The sequence below is a fragment of the Erythrolamprus reginae genome, chromosome 1 (genome assembly GCF_031021105.1).
Source record: "Erythrolamprus reginae isolate rEryReg1 chromosome 1, rEryReg1.hap1, whole genome shotgun sequence".
Taxonomy (NCBI): domain Eukaryota; kingdom Metazoa; phylum Chordata; class Lepidosauria; order Squamata; family Dipsadidae; genus Erythrolamprus; species Erythrolamprus reginae.
In genome coordinates this window covers 330831613-330850979 of record NC_091950.1, presented here as the reverse complement: position 1 = coordinate 330850979, position 19367 = coordinate 330831613, and the positions used below count along the sequence as shown (strand labels likewise).

Sequence of the window (19367 nt, the reverse complement as noted above, 5' to 3'; positions counted from 1 at the left end):
GCCTATCTTAACAATAGGTAAAAACCTGTTTTCACTTGTGGCTGGATTCAGGATTTGGCTTCAGGTACTTCTTCCTGTGTGTTTGAAAGCCCAGGCTTTCATAGGTGTAGTTATGTGAACAAGGACAACAGATCCTTATTCCTTTCCATTTCATTGTTACCAGCTGTTATTTGAACACCGTATTTTTTGGAGTATAAGACACACCTTTTTGCCTCCCAAATGTGGGACAATACAGCAATTTTTTGGCCTTCCGAAGCCCCATCCCTGCACCCCATTTTTGCAAAAAAAAAAAGGGGGGTGCGCAGATGGTTTCGGAAGCCCACAGAGCATTCCTAGGGGTGGGGTAAGGCAAATCACCCCCATTTTTGCAAAAAATATGGGCACAAAATGAGACCTTTTTTGCAAAAATGGGGATGCTTTTGCCTTCCCCCACCCCCTAGGAGCATTCTGCAGGCTTCCCAGACCCTCTGCATGCCCCCTTTTTGGAAAAAAAGGGGAGGAAGTGGGCCATTTTTCACAAAAATGAGGGTATTTTTGCCTTCTAATTACCCCATCTAACATGACTGGAGGAGGTCCACTAGTCTTAAAGCTGTCAAGTTTGAAGAGCCCTGGGTTGGGGATAAGGAGTGCAAGGATCTTCAAACTTGGCAAGTATAGGACCTGTGGGTTTTAACTCCCATTCCTGATCTGGCATGACTGAAGGAGAATTTCTGCGAGTTGAAATCCACAAATCTTAAAGCTGTCAAGTTTGAAGTTTGCAAAAAGTACATGGTTGTAAATAGTATTCTGCCATACTGGCATTTTATTAAATAATATATTACTACAGCATTTGGTTCAGAATACTTTTTTCCTTGTTTTCCTCCTCTAAAATCTCAGTGCGTCTTATACTTCGGTGCGTTTTATACTCCAAAAAATACTGTAATTTTTTCAGAGTTTAAGACACATCCAAACAATTAACAACTGCTATGGTACAGAGAGAGTGTGTGTCCAGTGAATAAAGTGTAAAAGAGAAGCAGTGATCTTGCCCACTTGAGACTGTTCCTTTCCCCCACTCATGGTTGTGTTAAAGGTTTTCAAAGGTCTCCAAAAATTGCATTTATTACTGATGTGATTATACAATATAGAACTCCACTGCAGTTCTCTGTCAGGAAAACAATATCCTTAAAAGTGTGGTTCCTGACTGCTGAGAATTTTGAATGAATGAACGAATGAACCCAAACATCTGTCTAGCTAGGATGTTGATGAATACTTTCTACGTTTCTGTGTGATATTCTTAAAGTTGTGCATAATGTGTATGTGCATAAATGTAATGATAAAAGGAAGATTTGCCTATGGAAGTAAATCCTACATATTAATTCACACACCTTAAAAGATCAGTTATGCTGACTTTATAGTGAAACACCATCACTTTCCCTTTGATCCCAGTTATTTTGGAAAGTTTTTGAGAGTTTTCAGACTGATTTCCCAAGCAAGTTACAGTTTAATTTTTTTTTGTTACTTATTGATTTAAATCGGCTTTTTAGTGTGCCATTCAAAGGAACTGAATCAAAATTATGTTAAAGGGCAAACTACATCAGATATCCTACTTGTATCATTGCCGAGCATGAATGGGGCCCAATAGATAAGAGTTGTTATTACACTCTCTCTTTTTAAAAAAAAACAACCCTATTAATAGTAGGCAAATGTTTCTTACCATTCTTCTCAAGGATAAGAGCTCTACAATTATATGCAGCAAGTTTAAACTAAAACAGAAGGAAAGTAATCTTTGGAGCTAAGATAGTAATAAACAGCTTCATTATCTATCCTTCTAAGCAAAGAGAAGTGTTGTTATCCCATTTATTTGCCGAAGAGGCTAAAAGTCATGTAAAAAAACAAACAAACCCAGTCTTGCCTGGATTAGAAATAATCTATTTAAGATAGCTTCCTTACACTTATAAAATGGAAAGCTTTTTAAAAAATCTTTCCATTACCATATTCAATGTATCAAACCAACAGAACACTTTTGTCCATCTGGAAATGGAAAAACTACGGACACCTAATTTTCCATATAGTTCAAAAAAAGAAAGCAGAGGAAATAATGAGAATCAAAACTGAACAATTCTGTATGTATTTTCCAGTAACTGAAGCTACGTGATTCAGTCAATGACAGTTACATCAATGATTTTGGATAAAACATCTGATTGTATTGATAAAGATATGAACTGCAGAGCAATCAACTCTAGCCTATATTTCTCTGCGATTGGTTTACTATTTGCAAAAATGCATAAATAGCCAGAAGAGAAGCTGTTCATTTCTAAATTTAAATATTTTTTTTCATTTTCAAAAGCAAGTAGGTATAGATAAATTTGGAGAGTAGGACAGGGACAGTAGGGACGCTGGTGAACTTATGCACAGTCCTTACAAACCTCTTAGAAACAGAATGAGGTCGACTGTGGACAATCTAAAGTTAAAGTTTTGGGGGGTTTGGGAAGAAACCACAGAATCAGATAGTACATTCCAGGCACTGATCACTCTGTTGCTGAAGTCCTATTTTCTGCAGCAGTTTACATTGAGTTTGAATCTACACTGCTCAAAAAAATAAAGCGAACACTCAAAGAACACATCCTAGATCTGAATGAATGAAATATTCTCATTGAATACTTTGTTCTGTACAAAGTTGAATGTACTGACAACAAAATGAAATTGATTTGTCAATCAGTGTTGCTTCCTAAGTGGACAGTTTGATTTCACATAAGTTTGATTTACTTGGAGTTATATTCTGTTGTTTAACTGTTCCCTTTATTTTTTGAGCAGTATATTTTGTGTGCGTGTGTTGTTGCGGTTGAAGCTGAAGTATTAATTGACCGGCAGGGGTTTGTGGTAGATGATTTTATGAACTACATTTACATTGCCCATTCTGGTCTGGGTCGCCCAAGAAGGTAGCACCACGTTGTCCAAAATACAACAAGACGCTAAAAGCACCATTTGAAGAGCTGGATTTTAATTACTTCATACTGAAAACCAAAACGAGGAGAGCGCTCCCTCCAATTATTGGCATTCCGGAACTCAGCCACGATTAGCCGAGGTAGCAATAAGCCTAGCTCCGCCTCCCGCCTCATAATCGTTCATCTTGCCCTTGACCGGCAGACTGACAGAGACGGAGGGTACCTCATGTAGCCATACGTCAGGCTACTGCAACCGACCAATCATAACCCACCCGATCCCTGCCCGCAGCCAACCGAAAGGAGGCTTCAGAAGCGGCTTTACGGCAAAGCCTCCTTTCCTTCCCCCGCCCTTGAACGGGTCCATTAGAAAAAAGGAGGGGGGAGGGAGAAGGAAGAACCGGCACCTAGCGACGGCGGGGGTTGCTATGGAAACGCGAGCGCTATCGTAAGGCAAGGGGGCGGGCCAGTCGTGAAAAGAAGGCTCGTTTTGCCCCGCCCGCGGAGGAAGGGTTGTCATTGTTGAGCCGCGTCGGCGGTGCCCTCGAGAGCTCCTGTCGTTCGCCATGGCGGCCCTGGTCCGGAAAGCCGCGGACTATGTGCGCAGCAAGGATTTTAGGGATTACCTCATGAGGTAAGGGAGAGAGGGGGCGGTTAGGTCGTGTTTGGCCCGGGTTACCTGCTCGGCACCGCTTCCTCCTCCTTTTGCGGTGTCCCCGAAGCTGGAACGACCCTCCGGGGTACTTGAGATGGAACGCTTCCCCGGTTTTTTTTTGCTATAGCCCCGGCCGAGCCTCTCCCCCCCCCCCCCCTTTGTCAGAGCTGACCTTGCTGGGCCGTTTGAAAACAGGTCAAGGTCATCCCGCCCCCCCCCGCCCCAAATAGTTGGGCTTCCGACATTGCTCCCGGGCGAACCCAAGTGCTCCCGTCTTCTTGCCTGTACTGCATTGTGAGCCTCCTAGTGTCACCTTATATGACGTAGGCGGCCATAGAAGTCCTGTACAATTAAAAATAACAGATGATTAACAGAGTTGGAAGGGACCTTGGAGGTCATCTAGTCCAGTGATTTTCAACCTTTTTTGAGCTACGGCACATTTTTTACATATACAAAATCATGGGGCACATTGAGCGGAGGGGAGTGCGGGAGCTAAAAAAAGTTTGGACAAAATTTTTTTCTCTCTCTCTCGCTCTTCCTCCCTTTCACTCTATTTCTCTTCCTCTTTCTCTCTCTTCCTTCCTCTCTTTTTTGTTCTCTTTCTATCTCTCCCTCCTTCCCTTCCTCTCTTTCTCTCTCTCTCTTTCTTTGTCTCTCTCTCTTGCTTTCTTTCTCTCTCTTTCTTGCTTTCTTTCTCTTTCTCTCTCTCTTGCTTTCTTTCTCTCGCTCTTTCTCTCTCTCTTGCTGAGCTTCGCGGCACACCTGACCATGTCTCGCGGCACACTAGTGTGCCACGGCACACTGGTTGAAAAACACTGATCTAGTCCACACACACCCCACCCCGCCCACGCAGGAGACCCTACATCTGCCTCTACCTAGGATGGAACTCGCAGCCTCCTGTGATTGTGAGGCAAGAGCTCCATCTCTAGGCCACAAGACTTTAACTTCTTTTATTAAATAAAAATAATTTTAAAAATTAATTATATATATACAGTATACACACACACACGTATATATATATAAAACTTGTTTCTGTCAAGGACTGGGATGAAAACGAAATCCGGATTATAGCCAGATGCGGGTTTGTGTCCCAGATAAGCACAAGTGGGGAAAATGGTTTGGCATTTATTTAGTTAGATAGACTCCCAGACGACTCTTAGCATCTCACAACCAAATAGACATAACATACAATATACAGCCCCCTAAAAACAGTATAAAATAATTAAAGCCCACAATTAACAGTTAAAACAACTAAAATAACCTGATGGCGTGCCATTTGATCAACCCATATTTGGGTGCTTGCAATGACAAGCTTTGGAAAAGATGCTGATGCTGGAGGAGGTAAGAGGAGAAGGATGAGATATGTTAGATAGAGTCATCGACATAATGAACATGGATTTGGGCAAGAGAGTGGAAGTCCAGGGGGAGTGGGGGGGTGGTAAGCTGAGGTCTATGGGGTCGTGAAGAATGGTACACAGCTTGGTGGCTAAACATCCCCCTTGGAGAGGATTGTGACAATCCAGTTACAGCAGGATTATAATCCTCAGGAAGCAAAGATGGGCTTCACCGCACACACACACATGTACACATACATACGTTTTCTTCTCCTTGAAATAATTGACCTTCCCTCTTAATATGAAAAGCCAGGAGGCATAAAACACGATCAATCCTTGGTGCATAGGCTGTAGTTTTTTAAAATGTGCTTATTAGGCTTCCCAGCTGAGAAATGTTCTCAGGGGATTTCTAAAATAGGAAAGCAAAGCCAACAGCATAGGCAAAAAGGATGCCTGTCCCCAGGGAATACGTGAAGGTTGTTTTGAAAATGAGTATGAGGAAAGATAGGGACTCTTTGAAGGACATCTCTCCTGCTCTTTTAAGTACGTTAATTTGAGAGAAGCACAGCAAGGTGATGGAAGATGCATCTGCTAAATGCTGGATTAATGATGCATGATTGCTTGGATTAAATATTTTGTTAAATTCTGGAATTTGCTTCTGAATAAACTTGCAGTGTATAATGTTGTGGTTTGTTGCTGTTGTTCACCTCTGTTACTATTTACTGTACATATTTCTTCAGAACTGGCAGTAACTATTTTGAGAATACACAAGACATTGGAGTAAATTTGTCTTTGCTTTCCACATCAATTGCTTTTTATCTGCAAAAATGACATACAGTACTGTACTTTAAAAATATAACTTTTTGATTTCAAAACTATAGGCATTGTCTTGGAGTAAATTCACTATTTGTATGAATACTTCTGCTTCTGTACAGAAAGTTAACCATCTATCTAGTACTGGGTTTGTTGAAAAGTTAAATATAAATTGTTGCTAACTTGAACAAGCATAAGTTAATTCCTAACAAGAAAATGACAACTTGTGCTTGATGTTATTTCAAGAATTTTCAAATAAGCTTTTTAAATAGGAAGTAAGCTAAACAATACCAAATCTTTCATTTACAAACACCAAATTTTCAAGTGCCTCTCTAATAGGCCATGAGAGTGAGCTATAATCCCTGTCAAATAATGATTGTCCCACTTCTTGATTGTGAAGGGGAATTAAAGTTTCTGGAAAGCCATTATAATTTGTCACTTTGCTGTTAAAGGGTATTAGCAAGCAATATTAGTTTCAGTAAGCATGTGTAATTCCTTTCAAAAAAATTTCCTAGATCAGAGGTCATCAGAACAAGGTAATGGTGCTGTTGCAGCAAGGGTGGGTGGAGGCACAGGCAGGCTGAAGCATTGGGTGGCGGCAACCCGTGGCTCTTTCATCCCCATGCTGTGGCTTTCTGTTGACTGAACCCACCACTGCCTGGCCTTTGCCCACCTTTCCCACTCACTTCTTGCCTGGCTTGCGAAGGGAAGGGCAGGGGATGAAGATTGTTCCATATTCCAGGGTGAGAGTGAAGCTTGATGTCTTGCTGGGTCTCTGGGGCATTTCTTCCAGCCCTTATTGGTGATCCATGACTGGGAGATCCACAACTTCCTCTCCGCCTCGGGACACTGGCTGGCCAATGGGATGAGAGAGAGAGGGACAAAGAGATGAGAGAGAGAAAGATCAGAAAGAGAAAGAGATGAGATATGAGACAGAGAGAGATACAGAAAGAGATACATAAAGATGAGAGAAAGAGATACAGAGAGAGGAGAGAGAGAGGAGAGATTGAGAGATGAGAGAAAGAGAAAAAAGATACAGAGAGAGGAGAGAGAGATGAGAGATTCCGGTGTTTTGTTTTCTGTAGGAAATGGATCCAAATTGAGTGTTTAAGGTTACAGAAACAGGCGGCCAAGCTAAGTGCCCGAAGGACCCCATCTCATCACTGGGAGTCCAAGTGTTCAGCAAGCAGCACGCTGGATCCATATAAGTGATCCGTGGGATTTAAAATTATGAATTTAGTGATCCCTGAGATCCAAAAGGTTGGTGACCCCTGTCCTAGAAGATGGCTACACTAACTGAAGAAGCTGATGTGCCAATATGTTAAGCCTTGCAACCGAGATTTCTATCTCAGATTAAGGTTTAATATGCTAGTGCAATAAAGTAACTGATAATTACACCTGCAATAAGTATACAAATGAACAGTTCAGTGGCGCTTTCTCAAAAGTAAATAGGGATGGTATTGCCTAAGAATGTTATTGGTGAATCTATCCAAGATTTCGTTACTTAGGAGATTGAGCAAATCTGAAGTGAAGAAACCTTGCAATACTTGCTTGACTACTAAATTATTGTTTTGAAAAAGAAAGGTATTAACACATAGCATGACATTTTCTTAACTAAAAAAAATCTTACAGTTTTAAAAACTGCACCTTGGTGAAGATTGTTGTTATATTGTAAGAGAAATATATGTACAGTAATTGAAATGGCAGTTCTTCACTGCTAAAACCTTTAAAATGAAAACATTTGTTCTATTAGTTATACAATTATGTTTCAGGCATGTACGTATAGGTAAGATTTTTAGGGGAAATATTGATCTCCATGTGGTTAATTATGCATAAGTGCCATTTGAAAATTATTCTACTATTAAAATACAGGAAACTTTTAGCATTAATGCTAGATGTCTATTATATAAACATAACGTAGGAATCTTTGATTATTTACGGTTTTTTACATTCCTTGTACAAGTTGCTTCTGTCTGAGCATGTCTGATGCAGTGGTGGTTGTGCCCATATAACTTTTTCAGCATTGATATCATATGATCCCTGTCCTCAGTTTGCAGATCACATTTTTCCCAGTTTTTCTTTTAATTTGTTTCGAGTCATGACTAATGAACTTTTGTTCAAGATGCTGGCTAATGATTTTCACACATTTATGGGATTTACTGTATTTATATCAATATCAGTATACAATACCCCCATCCCACCAGGCTTTGTAATATTGCAAAGCAGAGTGGAGTCATGCTTAATTGGTAAATCAGATATGTGTGAGTGTAACTGAGTCATTTTTAAACAAAAAAGGCAGAGATAGTATGCTTCTAAATTATATCAACATTATGGAATGTTGATAAATTAAGGATTGGTTATGGTTATTTATTTTAGCATATGGTTATTTATTTTAGCATAATTATTTTACTAATCTAGAGATACAGAGAACATAATTTGTATTATTACGTGACTGGTAAATGTAGAAATTCAGTTAATAGTAAATCCTTGAAATCTCAAATTATGTGTTATTATAATTATTCATAATGGGAAAGCTATATAGGTATGGTATAGAAATTAGCATTACATTTAGAATGAACTTTATATCTCAGTCATACATATTGTATCTAAATTGATTAGGTTTAGAAGTATCAAATGCTGATTTTTCTCTTCCCCAGTTCCAGTTTATTGTACTATTAACTGGAACATTTCATAATCCTCTATTTCTGTAATTTGGGGATAGTTGTGATGACAGTAAAACTGAGTCCAGAGTGCAGAAGAGGTGACATCTAAAATTTCTATGTTGCTTTTTCCTTCAGCATCAACCCAACCCACTAAATCAGTTTAGTTGCAATTTTGTCATACCGCTCTGATAAATACAGCTCAAGACCTGGATATATAGCAGTGCTTTCTCTCTTATGTACTTATCTGCCAATTAAGATTAGGGAAAGTATTCTTATAAAAGTATATTTATCAGCAGTACACAGAACTAGGTGGTACAAATCTCTTATATTTATATAGGTATTTGCCTTAAACCAGTGGTGTCAGTCTGATCTACTGTTGTCCTTTGTTTTAGAGTTTTAACATGGTATAATTTTGTCATTGTTAACAGTTTTAAATGAATTGTATTGTACTTTTAATTGCATATAGTAATAAAGTGGGCTAGATACATACAAATAAAAATGAATATTTATATATGGAATTCTATTTCATGGAGGCTATTGCCTTTTTTCTCTCTTTTATATCTCCTCTTAAATGATGAACCATTATGCCTGCTCATCAAACAGTACGGTAAGGTATCATTCTGCTTCCTTTCAGCTACTTATAATTGTGCCAGTCATAGTATTCTTTACGTTCAAGCCCAGCTGAGTATAAATGAGTTTCTTTCAACAAAATTATTTCCAATTAATAGATATTCTGGGAAATGTCCCAAAGTAAAACCTGAAAATGTGACAAAAGGCTTCCCAAGGGGTTTTGTGTGTGTGTGTGTGGAAAAAAAATCTATATAGTTATTTTTTCATAGTTCTTCATTTAAAAATGATGGTGAATATAATTAATTCATTAGTCTAATTGATGACAAAGTAGTTTGCTACGTACGTAGATTATAAACCTGTAGAAATGTGTTCAGTAAAGTTCCTTCACGTTAGTTTCTATCACATGTATGTACTTGCTTTCCTGGATCAAGAGAAGTTAGTTTGTTTGTGGGAACACAAATGCTAAATTGACCCACTGCTTTCTGTCAGGGGAGTAAATGTAGTTCTGATCAAAAAGAGCAGAGTTATACCTTCTGTCAAGTAGTCACATTACAGGTGTACATGTATCTTTATGCCATTTATTTACATACTTAATTTACATGTTTGTATCCTAAGATTCCTGAAGATCTACTGCATCAGTTGAACATTTTGCATACTTAGTCCTCCAAAAAAGAAAACAAAGCTAGAGATAAAGAGTTTATAGGAAAGCAAATGTCTCCATTACAAAATTGAATTATCAACACTTGGGAACACAGAACTTCTCCTAGACACTGAAACTATAGTAGTCAAACTATGCTCACTTTTGGCAGCTTAGCCAGTGGAGAAGAAGCTAGTTATGTCTTGAAGGCTTTCCAGTTCTCTTCTGGTATAATGGCTTATGGAATGTTTGGTACTTGTGTGTTTCTGTGGAACTGCAAGTAGAAGTGAAATTATATATATAATATATTGACATCTATCTATCTATCTATCTATCTATCTATCTATGTATAACAAAGCTAAAATAGCGCTATCCTAGTCTCCCTTAATTTTAAAAAAAAATTCAGCAAAAACATGTGATAGATAGATAGATAGATAGATAGATAGATAGATAGATAGATAGATAGATAGATAGATAGATAGATAGATAGATAGATAACTCTCTCTGTGTGTGTCTAGTCCTCTGATTTTTAAAAAAATCTAATTTAAAATATTTTTGAACCGGCAAAAGGGTTCCTTTTCTTATTGTGTACCTTTATTATAGCACTTCTGGGGGCCTGTTGCCAACTGGGGACTTCCCATTGCTGCCATCAGTGATATGAAGAAATCACCAGAAATCATCAGTGGCCGAATGACATTTGGCAAGTGGTGAAATTAACTTCAGTTTTAAACAGTATTTTTTTTTTAAAATGCTAACAAGCTACTTAGAGGTGTGGAACTTGCAATGTTTATTGATTGATTAGTCTTACAATTTTATCAAAGAAAGTAAAGGTAAAATACACGATCTGTTTCCTGGATAAAATAGATTAAAAATAAAATAGAATACTAATGAATTCTTAGCTAAATTGTGTCTATTAAATTAGCATTTCTGCTAACAAAGTGTATGTTAGATACCAGGAAGAAATATCACCCTGTGCAATTTAAGTCCCGGTGGGCTGTTCTTTCTAGTAAGGATTTCAAAAACGTAAGCCCAAAGTAGATATTCAGTTGACAATCATACAAAACATGAGCAAAATCTTTACTGGCTGGGCCACTGCACATACATATATCCTCTCGTGATACGGCCAATGATAACAGGGCCCATATTTGGCCAGCGAATCCAACAGCTCAAAATTTGCTCTAGAACAGGTTTCTTGGGCATGGCTTCAAAGTCATTGACAGTTTTTTTTTTTTTTTAAATTTTTATTCTTACCAACCAATTCAAAGATCTATTTTTGCCAAGAACTTCATGTCTGTTTGGGTACTGATTCCATATCTAGGACTCCCTGTTTAAAAATTTTAGTTTGCCTGGAAGATAGTGGAGAGTAAATATTGGCTAGAAAAGTCATGCTGTAAGTCAGCTTACCCAGGAGATCGGCTGACCCATACTTATTTGTTCAGCTAAACATATTTTAGGTAGCCTATTAAAATCCTTTGAGTGGCTCCTTTGACAGTAGATTAAAACTGTTAATAGTTGAGTGGCTGCGGATGAATTGGATACCTATTTCTGTTCTGAGCGCTAGCATTTTCTTGTCTGTTGTCAATATGCTTCTTATAAAACGGATTGGATGTTGAAGTGAAGTGATTTTTGTAAGACCCACAGTTCAGAGATATAGTTCAGCACTGAGATTATTTTTGCCCAATTATTTCCGTTAGGTTAACTGTAATTAAGCAATTTATATAATGTTTTGATCCACATCCAGCTGCCAATTATATTTTACACTTTTTTTCTAAATATTTTCGCAAACAAAATTGAGATTTGGTTTTAACAACCATACATTTATCATGGATTTATGGCATATAAGTATCTGATGCATATACAAATCCTGTAGTATAATTGACATAGAGGTTAAAAAGCATTTAAGTTTGAATTATTATTGTTATTGTTATTGTTATTATGACTTGTATGCCGCCCTTCTCCTATCTAATATCTTATGGGTAGGTATACTGAGAGTTACAGAACTATTTGAACCTGTACACACATTTAAGTGGACTTTGGAGTAGAGGGCCTTAACCACGAGTAAGAGTCTAGGTCCATGTTTAAGATGATTAATTTCATTCACAGCATTTATTATTATTATTTTATTAATTGTACTTTTATGCCACCCCTCTCTGTGGACTCGGGGCGGCTCATGTTTCTTTTTAAGGAATTGAGCACCACACAGAGCTCTATGAAAGCAGTGAACAGTTTATTGTCTTTAATTACTTGATATAAAGTAAAACCACACAGTTTTCTGTGATGGAGCACTCTGGTCTAAATCCATCTTATTTGTCCACTAACAGACAAATTTTCCATTACCCAGCTCTTTACTTCTTAAAATGTGGACCTTCCATTTTTACATAAAGGAGACCTATTGTGAGGATTTCATATTACTTTTGGATGCCCGGGGGGGTGGGGTCATTTATAAAATAGTCTTCACTCCTAAGGGATGACACCTGTTATAGTTTTAGCTTTATTGATAATGTTTTAGGATAGTAAAATATATGTAAAATGAGATTCTGTGTGTATGCAATAACACATTATTTGCAGAACTAAAAGTGAACATTGCTCTAAATCAAAGAACATGAAGTCATTTAATATTTAACTTTGTTTTTACAGCACTTACTTGCTATTCTTTGACTTTTATGAGATTTGCATATAAGGTGCAACCCAGGAACTGGTTGTTGTTTGCTTGTCACTTCACTAATGAAATTGCACAACTTATTCAAGGAGGAAGGTTGATCAAACATAAGTGAGTATACTGTGATTATTTCTTTTACATTTAGGGGATAACTAAAACTTTAAAATATGTTTATATTATTATTATTATTTATTAGATTTTTATGCCGCCCCTCTCCGAAGACTCGGAGTGGCTCACAACAGCTGACACAGTACAAATCCAATGATTAAAAACAATTAAAAACCTTTAATTAAAAGCACTCATACACCCCAAACAAACCATACATAAAACGGGATGGCCAAGGCGGCAAAGGTGGGTTTTTAAGAGTTTGCGAAAGGCAAGGAGGGTGGGGGCAGTCTTGATTCTGGGGGGAGTTGATTCCAGAGGGTCGGGGCCACCACAGATAAGGCTCTTCCCTTGGGTCTCGCCAGACAACATTGTTTCGTCGAGGGGACCCGGAGAAGGCCAACTCTTTGGGACCTAATTGGTCGCTGGGATTTGAATTGTGACTGGAAACTGATTGGCAACCAATGCAGACTGCGGAGTGTTGATGTGACAGGCATATCTGGGAAAGCCCATGATTGTTCTCGCAGCTGCATTCTGCACGATCTGAAGTTTCCGAACACTCTTCAAAGGTAGCCCCATGTAGAGAGCGTTACAGTAGTCGAACCTCGAGGTGATGAGAGCATGAGTGACTGTGAGTGACTCCCGGTCCAGATAGGGCCGCAACTGGTGCACCAGGTGAACCTGGGCAAACGCCCCCCTCGCCACAGCTGAAAGATGGTTCTCTAATGCAGTGTTTCCCAACCAGTGTGCCGCGGCACACTAGTGTGCCGCAGGACATGGTCAGGTGTGCCGCGAGCCCGGCCTGGCTGGAGCTTCCCTGGCGGTGACAGGAAGTGAACTTTTGGGGCTCGGTGGGAGGGCGCTGGCCACTGTTGTTTCTAAGCTGCGTGGGCGTGCGCCCGCACAGTCATTAGGAACCCCCACCCCCCCCGCAGAAATTTTTGAAGTGGTGCAAAGCCACGCAGTCCTGAATCGCTCCCTTCTCCAGCCAGCAAAGTTGGCTGCCCGGGAAAGCGCCGCCTTTGAAAAGCGCGCGTTTAAAAAGCGTGTCGTTTTCCCAGGCAGCTGGCTTGCTGGCCGGAGAAGCGAGCGATCCGGGACTGCGTGGCTTTGAGCCGTGAATAATGTGCTGCGGCTCAAAAAAGGTTGGGAAACACTGCTCTAATGTAAACTGTGGATCGAGGAGGACGCCCAAGTTGCGAACCCTCTCTGAGGGGGTCAGTAATTCCCCCCCCACAGGGTAATGGACAGACAGATTGAATTGTCCTTGGGAGGCAAAACCCACAGCCACTCCGTCTTGTCAGGGTTGAGTTTGAGCCTGTTGACACCCATCCAGACCCTCACAGCCTCCAGGCACTGGCACATCACTTCCACTGCTTCATTGACTGGACATGGGGTGGAGATGTACAGCTGGGTATCATCTGCATACTGATGATACCTCACCCCATGCCCCTGGATGATCTCGCGCAGTGGTTTCATGTAGATATTAAATAGCAGGGGGGAGAGGACCGACCGCTTACATACTCTGGACTCTAACTTCTATGTCAATGAATTAATCCCTTTCCCTCTCTTTTTATTTTTGCTGACAGTATGAAAAAAAAATAATTGAATATTTTATTCATGGAGAAAAATTGAAAAAGTGCTGCTCTTCACAGAATACAAGCAAGGAAAGATTTTGTCATCTTTTTTTTTTTGCATCACTACCATCATGTAACTATTCATACTAGCATTCAGTATCATTTGTTAACTTTTTAAGTTTCTCTTATACAAAGTACTGCACATCTGTTCAAAAATTAGATCACCCTTCCTGCCTTAAAAGAATTTTTAATAGTTACAAAATTATTCAAGTCAAACATGTACCAACTTTTCTGAAATAAAAAACTTGGTAATTTAAGAAAAAAAGAAAAGGCATAATTGATTAATAATATATTATTTTAAAACTGGATGTTGATTATTTTGCAGTCAGATGTATAAATATTGAAATTGTGATTCTGCCTCTTCAAGTGCATTGGAGCAAAATAAACTATTCAGGAGCATCATTCTTTAAAAATTACGAAGTCAAGAACGGTTATCAATTCTCCATATAAGCAATTGAAAATGGATTCCTCAATTAACTCTTGTGAGGTTAATAGTTTAAATATGTTATGTTTGCTAATATGTATATTTGACACTTGTAACTAAAATTATTTTTATCAAGAAATTAAAAAGGCAGTGAAGTGCCAATTAATTTATGAGTGGATTCGAACAAACTATCCTGATTCATACTTACTGTATATTTTACATTAGAACACAAGATTAAGATCTGTGTCCCCAACTACATGGTTTAGTAAAATATACCATTTTATCTTTGTATGTATTCTGCAAATGATACATTCAGTGCCCAGATATTTTATAAACACATGTATCTGTGAGCAAAGTAGGTAGAGTGCTACATCCCATTGTGGTGTAAGTAGCATTTCGTTAAGAGCCCAGTTGAACTCTTATTTGTAACAAATCAATAGTAAGATTCTATTTTTGCATTCATTCATTTTTGGTGTTTATAATATTCATCCATATTATTAACACCAAAAAACCCAAAACACCTGCACATAGGAAGGAATACTTTTGAAAGATTATTGGTTTAATTTGGTCTTTTGTTGTGATTTTTATCAACAATTGTAATGAACTACCGTATATATATTGTCTTAACAATGTTATTTTATTCAACAACTTTGGGGCAGTAAACCTTCCCTATGGGGAGAAATTACAACATGAATGTTCTAATGGCAATAAACCACTTTGAAACAATTTATAGTTTTAATGGTTTCAATTTAAAAAACAGGACTTCTTAAGGTAGAACTTCTTAAAAATAAGATCCATTTTCCTTTCTCAATGCAATGTTTCAATTTTCATACCATAATAGAGAAAATAGACATACCGTATTTTGTACTATTATTTACTTATGTTGATGTGGGTTCTGTTGGTTAATAGAAAAGAGTATGGGTATAAAAATAATAAGCTATTACTATTCCCTAAACTTTATCAGACTTTTCAGGATAATTAAATGATGTGTTTAATGATAGGAGACTGTATATATTTCTCTATAAAAAGAAGACAGGAAAGCGGAATTCTCTTCATAAAATTGAGGTTTCAAAAATAATCTACCGGTATTAATTTATTATAGGCATCCTTGGATCAAATTCTAGCATATATAATAAAATGTTTTGCAGCATTAGGATTTTGCAAAAGTGCATTTTAATTATATTTTAACATATAAAATATATTAGTTGCTACTTTTACATAATTTCTTTAAGGAAAATGAGAAATCAATTGATTCTAAATATTTGATTATGCAAAAATGAGATGATTTCTGAATTACAGAAAATTAGCTCCTGGGATGTAGTCTGGTTGTATAGGAATTTTGTTCAGTTTTATTATACAGATAATTAAATGTAACCCCAAATATATTTATATATTATTTTTATTACTATATGATATATGTGTGTGTGTGTGTGTGTTTTCTGTCAAATCACCTTGGATATGCCAAGGAAATGGCTCTGGATTGGGCTGAGGCAAAAGGAAGCATTAAGCTCCTCCCATATTTGGGATACCCTCAGTGGGATTTGATCCTACAGCTTAACCTCTAGGCCACAGGATCCCATCCTTTCAGCTTTGTACCAGGGAAGTGTTATGTTTTTTCTGTCCCTCTCAGCCCAATCCAGAGCCAGCTGATGGGGCCACAGCAAGGTCGAAATAGATCTATACTAGTCTCCCTTTATTTTCAAATTTATCTTGTGAATATATATACCGGTATTCTTTTTTCCATCAAATCATCCTGGTATACCCAAATATGGGAAGAAGCATACTGCTTCTTTTTTGCTCTTAGCCTCTCTAGGGGCCATATCCAAAGCAGTTACATTTTTATAGCCGACAAATTATATATGTGTAACATACTTTTGCTGATAATGAAAAGAAAGGGAGACTAGTATAGATGTATTTCAAGCTATTTTTCTCTCATCAGCTAGTCATACCCTTTTCGGGATTTGAAGGTTAAAGCTATTTGGGGATACCAGGAAGATTTGACAGGAAAAAAAACTCATATTTTTTTAATGTAATCATTCCATCTTCCATTAAACAGTGTGTCAACTGGATACAAATATCTTTATACAGTAATAATCAACATTTATAACAGCATTCATTGCACTGATATTTTCTCATTTACAATACTAATTTTTTATTTATTTAACTAATTTTTTAACATATTAAACCTAGTCATTTAAAAGTGCTAAACAAAATTTCTTCATAACTGGAAACAAATCAGGAAGATGGCTGGCATATAAATTGAAAAAGAAGAAAAGAAATTAATACACCAATTAATGGACAATGAAGGAACTCTTCACTATGAAAATCATGATTAAAAAAAGTAATTCAAAAGTACTATGAAAAGTTATATGATCAAGAGACAATTTCAGAAGATAAAAATTCTTAAATTATGTATTCAGACCAAAATGGATTTTTACCTAAGAGGCAAATTAAAAACAATATGAGAATAATCTTAAAACCATTAAAGTATTATAAAGCACATCTATAGAAGCAAATGGCATTGATCTTCCTAGACACACAGAAAGCCTTTGACAATGTGAACTGGCAATTTATGTTAGCACAATTAAAAGATATGGACTTGGGAGAGAGATTTGTTAATATGATTAAGGCAATATAAGCAAACTGCAAAGGTGATGATAAATGGAAATATGGGTGAGAAGATCAAAGATATTGAGACTATTTCTATATGTTGTGAAGCACAGCAGCAATATGTGATGGTGATTGCCTCCATATTTTATAGCATAGAATGGCTTTAATATAGAAAACTAACTTCCTGAAAATGTTCTGGAATAAAGTTGTTCATCCATAATGTGATTTTTGTTTCCTCCTATTAATGCTAATGGATCACAAAAATAGGCAAATTTATCAAACTTTACCCCCATTGTCTTAAAAAAGAACACACAAATAAAGCTGCATGCCACATGTATCTATGCATAAAGTTCTTGTACTGTGGTTACAATTGCGGCATGCCAGCAAAATGTACTCAGAGTGACAAGCTCCATCTCCCCAACGAGGAAAGGTACATGTGGAATGATGTGACTAAGCCTTTTCTATCTTCCCTTTTTTTAAAAAGGTATGTGAATTATCAATTGTCCAACTCCATGATGGCAGAGAGATCAATATTTAGAGCTTAATGATGATGGAATAGGAAAAAATTGAAGAGAATGTAAGAAGAGTGAAAGGAAAAGGGGGAAACCAATAGGAAGGAAAAGGATGCCATAAATTCCAATGAAATTACCAAATATTGTAAATGCATTTAGGAAAGCAAAGGTATAGATTTAATTATGCATAAAAAGACTGATGATATGTCAGAAATTAGAGAGCCAGTTGTTCATAATAGTTAAGGCATCAGCCTAGAAACTGGGAGAGTATGAATTTAACTGAGTGACCTTGGGCCATTCACCATCTCCCAAATCTAGGAACGTCACTAGGGCAAACCACTTTTGAAAAAGTGCCAAGAAAACTGCAAGAACCAGTCCAGTCAATTGCTAGGAATCAAAAAGTGACTTAAAGGCACAAAAATAAAAACCAGAAGTTATGAATTATTACTACCACAATCAGTGATTCAAGCCCTTGGCAATTTTAAGATGTCAAGATTGAGAAATGTTTATCTAGATTGTGTCATATGTAAGCATATGAATTCATGGGTTGGTGATTAATATAAATTTCGCTCCAGAGTGCAATTGAATGAAAGAATCAAATAAATGTAGGGGGAAACGATACAATGCTCTGAATGAATGTGGTGGGGGTGATAATGTTCAGTTAGGATACATCAGTGGTTCCCAACATGGGGCCCATGTCCCATGGGGGGCGGGGGGCAATTTGATTTTTAAGAGGGGCATGGCCAAAAAAAGATTGGGAACCACTGGGAAACATGAATGGATAGGTTGAGACAAGATGAGAGAGCTGAAGAAGCTCCTTGGATGAGCAGCGAAACATCCAATTGCCTTTTGGAAAAAGCCTCTTTGGGACAACCATGACCCAAATGACTGAGAATCTCCTTCCTTCCTTCCTTCCTTCCTTCCTTTCCTTTCTCTCTTCCTTTCCCTTTCTTTCTTTCTACCTTCCTTTCATTTCTCTCTCTTCCTTTCCCTTTCCTTCTTTCTTTCTTTCTTATTTAGTCAGAACATATACAAGTTTGTAGGTATTGATATAAAGTAAATACAGATAAATGAGGGCAAGAGGACAGGGACGGTAGGCATGCTGGTGTGCTTATGCACGCCCCTTAAAGACCTCTTAGGTCTGTAGTAGACAGTCTAAGGTCAATAGTAGACAGTCTAAGGTTAAAGTTTTGGGGGTTTGGGGAAGAAACCACAATCAGGTAGTGCGTTCCATGCATTGATCACTCTGTTCCTGAAGTTGTATTTTCTGCAGTCGAGTCTTGAGCGGTTTGCATTGAGTTTGAATCTAATGTGTGCTCGTGTATTGTTGGGGTTGAAGCTGAAGTATTCATTGACAGGTAGGACGTCATTGTGGTAGATGATTTTATGAACCACATTTAAGTCAGGTGGAAGGCAACCTAGCTCTAAGCTACCCAAGCCAAAAATTTCACGTCTGGTGGGATAGATCGATTGATAGATGGGTGGGTGGGTGGATGATAGATAGACAGGCAGGCAGGCAGACAGACCACACAAGGAATTTGTCTTGGTGCATATGCTCTTAGTGTACATACATTCGTCAAGAATCATGAGGAACAACACAATGATTGTCATGGGGTCAAATGAGGTGTTCTGTTGCCAGTAAGAGGAGTGGAGGACTCTTCTTGTGTGAAATATAGACAATCCAAAGACAATCCCATTTTTGTAACATAGTTTGGGGTCGCCCAACAAACAAACCGCACTTTTCAAGAGCCTCGTCCCCACACCTTATGAAAACAGCAGCTCTTCCCAGAGCAGTCCTGTGAGGTAGCCTGTCTCTCGGCGAGTTAC

At 38.0% G+C, this 19367-nt stretch overlaps 1 protein-coding gene across 1 annotated transcript; it reads left to right on the top strand.

The window, feature by feature from the left end:
- Positions 1–3399: 3399 nt before the first annotated feature.
- MPC1 (mitochondrial pyruvate carrier 1) lies at positions 3400–12367 on the top strand. Its single transcript, XM_070733838.1, has 4 exons — positions 3400–3555; positions 5749–5752; positions 10197–10293; positions 12231–12367. The coding sequence occupies exons 1-4, from the start codon at positions 3488–3490 to the stop codon at positions 12365–12367; spliced, it is 306 nt and encodes a 101-aa protein (XP_070589939.1). The 5' UTR covers positions 3400–3487.
- Positions 12368–19367: the final 7000 nt, after the last annotated feature.